At 41.6% G+C, this 6,000-nt stretch overlaps 1 protein-coding gene across 1 annotated transcript in view; it reads right to left on the bottom strand.

The window, feature by feature from the left end:
* LOC308080963 (kalirin-like) overlaps nucleotides 1-6,000 on the bottom strand; it is a 103,074-nt gene that overhangs the window by 17,467 nt on the left and 79,607 nt on the right. The window contains exons 41-44 of the mRNA XM_080423103.1: nucleotides 3,885-3,972; nucleotides 1,863-1,922; nucleotides 805-977; nucleotides 551-682 (exon numbers count right to left, since the gene is read on the bottom strand). Of these exons, the coding sequence (XP_080279229.1) occupies nucleotides 551-682; nucleotides 805-977; nucleotides 1,863-1,922; nucleotides 3,885-3,972 (453 nt within the window). The remainder of the gene's footprint in view (nucleotides 1-550; nucleotides 683-804; nucleotides 978-1,862; nucleotides 1,923-3,884; nucleotides 3,973-6,000) is intronic.

The following is a 6,000-nucleotide window of genomic DNA, read 5'->3' as shown; positions in this document are numbered from 1 at the left end:
AGATCATAGAAAAATAACAATCTTGGAAGATTTGAATATGAAATTCTTTGAATATGTAAAAAAATAATAAAAAAAAATAATATATATATATATATATATATATATATATATATATATATATATATATATATATATATATATATATATATATATATGCTTTAAAGGGGGGTCCCTGGAACAACATATGTTGAGATGGGGGTCCATGGGGGTCCACGGCCAAATACATATCATTTTGGGTGTCCTTGACATGGAAAAGTTGGATCACCACTGATATTATAGCAACATACTGTTAGGATTTAGAAAACATCTTTAGATATGTATGTGGCCGTGGACCCCCATATCAAAATGTGTTGTTCCAGGGACCCCCAGAGGCACAGATTTGAATTACAAATGTTCGCTTTAAAAAATATATATTCAAAGATTTGCACAGATTAACATAATGATATGCAACAATACAGTCATTAACATAATGATATGCAACAATACAATCATTAACATAATGACATGCAACAATAACAGTCATTAACATATATTAATTATTGCGGGTTACCGTCTGTGTGTTGGCTGTGAGAGGCGTGGCCAGTTCAGCTCTGTTGTCCCGCCGCCTGGCTCTGATTGGAGGTTTCTTCTGTCCATCAGCCTTCCCCTGACTGAGTCTCCTCACAGGACTGGTCAGCCAGCGCTGGAACAAAGTGATTGACAGCATATCAAACACTATTATCCATAAGACCCATAAACCACCGTAAACATGTACCACGTGTACCACGTGTACTGTTAGCGTGTTTGTTGCGTGTGTACATGTACCTTTAGCGTGTTCCCGGTACCAGATCCCGTTCTTTTGGGTCCCGGGGTTCCTGATGCCGGCGATCCGGCCACGCCCCCTGGTGATCCGGCCACGCCCCCAGGCGATCCGGCCACGCCCCCAGGCGACCCGGTCACGCCCCCCGCCCCCCCACCCACAGTGGGGGAGGAGGGTCCTGCAATACACACAGCATGGATGAAAACACACAACTCATTACTACACACAGCGGAGCTATTGTTATGGGTCACGTCATGTAAATATATACATTATTGTTTTATTATCATTATCAAAATAATAAATACTAAGCAATTCCATTCAATTATTATTATTTAAAAATATTTTCAAAATCACACATTTTCAGCTTAAAAATACCTAAACAGAATGTGAATTGAATAAAAAAAAAGAAATTCTAAGCAATTCCATTGCTTAGATTGTGAGACAGGATGGATGTGAGACAGGAAGGATGTGAGACAGGATGGATGTGAGACAGGATGGATGTGAGACAGGATGGATGTGAGACAGGATGGATGTGAGACAGGATGGATGTGAGACAGGGTGGATGGTGAGACAGGATGGATGTGAGACAGGGTGGATGTGAGACAGGGTGGATGTGAGACAGGGTGGATGTGAGACAGGGTGGATGTGAGACAGGATGGATGTGAGACAGGATGGATGTGAGACAGGGTGGATGTGAGTCAGGGTGGATGTGAGACAGGATGGATGTGAGACAGGATGGATGTGAGACAGGATGGATGTGAGACAGGGTGGATGTGAGACAGGATGGATGTGAGACAGGGTGGATGTGAGACAGGGTGGATGTGAGACAGGATGGATGTGAGACAGGGTGGATGTGAGACAGGGTGGATGGTGAGACAGGATGGATGTGAGACAGGATGGGTGGTGAGACAGGATGGGTGGTGAGACAGGATGTATGTGAGACAGGGTGGATGTGAGACAGGGTGGATGTGAGACAGGATGGATGTGAGACAGGGTGGATGTGAGACAGGAAGGATGTGAGACAGGATGGGTGGTGAGACAGGAAGGATGTGAGACAGTATACCTTGGCTGGTCATCTGGGATTGAACCATAGAACTATCTGAACCTGAGAGAGAGACAGAATCTGACAGACAGACAGACAGACAGACAGACAGACAGACAGACAGACAGACAGACAGACAGACAGACAGAGGATTATAAGTCAAGGCACGGTGGAACACATTTATACAATAGAATGCTAAAAGGATTAAACCCAAATAAGTCCTCAGGGCTGGTTTCCATTAAGGTCCTGTGTATTCAATTCATCCAGGCATTTAAAGGAGTAGTTCACCCAAAAGGTGACTCATGTTCTATAAATTAAAAACCCCATGAAGCATTGAATTCATGGAGAGATGTTTTAGTTTTTGTCTCATCCCTGAGACAATGTGATGACCGGCAGTGGCTCCAGTAGGAGACTCAAAGAGACTCCTTTGTGTCTCCTACCGGATACATCTTGCAGGCTGAAAACCCACCTCTTCAGGAAACACTACCCTTCCTCTTCGCCTTGTCTGCTTGTTGTTAACTAGTTGTACAAACTCTTGTTTTATTATTGTATTGTTTTACTCGACCTTCTTTATTCGATACACTTATTTGTTTTAGCTCGTGCTCATTTGATTTTCCTATTGTGTCTCATCTGTTTATGAAAGTAGGTAAATGATATATGTCACTTTTACCTTAGCGCTAGGTATACTCTTAGTTGCTTGTTTTTGCAGAAAATGCACTTCAGACTTCTGGTGATTAGTAGTTTCGTTCCCTACCTATGTTGAATGCACTTACTGTAAGTCTCTTTGGATAAAGCGTCTGCTAAATGACTGTAATGTGATGTAATGTAATGTAACTCCACTGGCATTGCAAACCTTCATACATCTTTCCACCGGTCATCATATTATTGTCTCAGGAATGCAAAAAAAAACTTAAAAGAAATCTCCACGAATTCAAGGCTTCATGGGGTGTAATTGATAGAACATAAGTAATGTTTTTGGTGAACTACTCCTTTACAGACAAACAATAATATACAGTAATATGTAGGGGTGTGCCGATACGATACGGCACACGATATTGGGCTCACAATATCGATATGAAGTGAAAGTGACTGGAGTCTAATTTCTCTGCAAAAGCCCTTGAATATGATGAAGGATTACTGTGATTATGATAAGCTCACATTTCATCAGTGGTGGAAAAAGTACTCAAATGTTTTACTTAAGTAAAAGTATCAATACTGCACTGTAGAAGTACTCTGTTACAAGTAAAAGTCCGGAATTTTAAATGTACTTGAGTAAAAGTACAGAAGTATTGGCATCAAAATGTACTTAAAGTACCAAAAGTAAAAGTATAAAAATGTTTGAAAATAGCCGATCTACGAGCTCACAACGCGTCGCAAAGCGGCGCGTTGTGAGCTTGTAGATCTGCTATTTTCAAATAGCCTAGGTATAAAATAGGACTAAAGTGGTTAATGTATGTTTCGTAATATCATAATTTATATCTGCAAAGTAACTAGTAACTAAAGTTTTCAAGGAATTGTAGTGGAGTAAAAGTACAATATTTGCCTCTGAGATGTAGTGGAGTAGAAGTAAAAGTATTGGAAATTGGAAATACTCCAGTAAAGTGCAAATACCTCAACATGGTACTTAAGTACAGTAACTAAGTAAATGTACTTAGTTACTTTCCACCACTGCATTTCATATCAAACACACCATACAGTAAGAACTCCTCTAACTGTCTCCATACAGTATGACGTCATGACCATACATATCCATGTCCCGTGGTATATCACGGGACCATATATCATACATATCCGTCCTAGTAATATGTAAAACATCATATATACCAGTAGTAGTAAAACAAAGATATGTACAGTAAACAGTTGGGGGGGGGTGTGTTGTTAAGCTTAGTCTTTTTACAGGGGCCAGTTACACATTGCTGTGTGTGTGCGTGTGTGTGTGTGTGTGTGTGTGTGTGTGTGTGTGTGTGTGTGTGTGTGTGTGTGTGTGTGTGTGTGTGTGTGTGTGTGTGTGTGTGTGTGTGTGTGTGTGTGTGTGTGTCTTACCTGTCTTGCTGTTGTTGGTCAGGATTCCCTCCATGTCTGCACTGTGAGAGTGAGACAGGCACAGCGCTGACATGGGCAGCAGCCCCTCCTACAAGGGGGCGGAGTTAAGGCCAATTCACTCATTGATATTCACACAGGGGCGGAGTTAATGCAAATGTACTCATTGATATTCATGGCGAAATCCACCCATTTCCAACATTAACACATTGACTGCCAATCGCGTACGCGAAGTGGTGTTTTTTTATTTTTTTCAAAAAAAAGTTCACATTGCACTTTTTTCAATTTTCGATACGGCACATTTCATTGTAGCACCACCGGAAACGGAATTATCCGGGATCCGGTTTTGCCGATCCCGTCGGCCTCCATTCTAAAGCGGACACAAAAACGTAATTTTCTCGTTTGTAGTTTTCCTCGTCGCTGATCGCTGTTTAACATAAACCGTTGTAACTACAGGATGGCGACTGGGTTTTTGACGGAGATTTCACTGGGCGACGCAGTTGGATCGCCGCTGTGTTTACAAACAGTTTTATGCTGTTAGATCTAAAGGGATTTAACGAGGTCTGTGGCGACGTGAATAAAACAAAAAAACAACAATAAAACGCTGTCACTGGTGAGTACATTATGAGATTAAACTCTGGCATGGAATGTGTTGTTAAAGGTGAATACCACTCATTTTCGCGTTGAAAATATCAGAGCTACAAGCGCACAGCACGTCGCAACACGCCGCGTTGTGAGCTTGTATGTCTGCTATTTTGATACGACACAACACAGCACAGCTGAGAGACACGGCTGTGTCTTTCAGCGCTGAGTAGACACTAGACAGAGTGGTTCGCTCGGGTGTTGATAAACAGAACCGGGATTTTCCGAGGTGATAGATTCTGAACCAAACCGGACCCAATTGTCGATAAAGGGACCCGAACACGTGTGGGTTGTGTATATTATGCAAGCACAGTGACTGTCTGTCTGCAATGGATACGGTGGTGAAAGTTGGTGAAGCAAGTAATCAACCTCGCGCAAGGCCACATATATCATGACATATATAATTAACGTTAACAAAACTAAACAAAACCTACTTTTGCATATCAAGGTTGAATGAGAATCGATGTAAAGCCCAAAATATATATTAATTTGTTTATACTGTGCGACGGTGTTGCGCAGGGAAACCACAGCCCGCAGGGTAGTTAGGACTCGCCCCAAAACACCCTCGCCCCCATTTTTCACAGGCGGACCAGCGGTTCTTGTATTCTTGTATTTGTTTTACTGAGGATAAGGGTAGAAATAGGTTTAGGATTAGGTATAGTTTTACTGAGGTTAAGATTAGGATAGGAATAAGGTTAGGTTTAGGCATAGTTTACTGATATGTTTGTTTAGGAATACCCTACCAGGCGAATACCGCCGGATTTTCCCCGGGGCGACCGTGTTCACTCAGCAGTTCACTCATGCCCACTTTATTCATTTCATTTTTGGCAAGCGACATCTCTGCATGATATAGTAGATCATATAATTTAGTTATCTATAAAAACAGGAACAGATTGCATCTGTGATAAAGTGGAAAGAAGCGCAGCAAATGAGCCCAATCAGTTGGGTGCATGACAGCAGTGCAAACACGCATGTGACGTTAATTATAATATGTCCGGTAAATGTATTCTTTGGCCGGTAAAATGTAATCCTGCCGGCCATGGTGGCCGGCCCAAAAAATGCCTAGCGGAAACCCTGAGGTGTGGTATCAGTAATAGATTACCTGTGTAGGTGTGGTATCAGTAATAGATTACCTGTGTAGGTGTGGTATCAGTAATAGATTACCTGTGTAGGTGTGGTATCAGTAATAGATTACCTGTGTAGGTGTGGTATCAGTAATAGATTACCTGTGTAGGTGTGGTATCAGTAATAGATTACCTGTGTAGGTGTAGTATCAGTAATAGATTACCTGTGTAGGTGTGGTATCAGTAATAGACTACCTGTGTAGGTGTGGTATCAGTAATAGATTACCTGTGTAGGTGTAGTATCAGTAATAGATTACCTGTGTAGGTGTGGTATCAGTAATAGATTACCTGTGTAGGTGTGGTATCAGTAATAGATTACCTGTGTAGGTGTGGTATCAGTAATAGATTACCTG

This window comes from Gymnoscopelus braueri (assembly GCF_963280865.1).
Source record: "Gymnoscopelus braueri genome assembly, chromosome: 24".
NCBI classification, from domain to species: domain Eukaryota; kingdom Metazoa; phylum Chordata; class Actinopteri; order Myctophiformes; family Myctophidae; genus Gymnoscopelus; species Gymnoscopelus braueri.
This window is presented reverse-complemented; position numbering and strand designations above follow the sequence as displayed.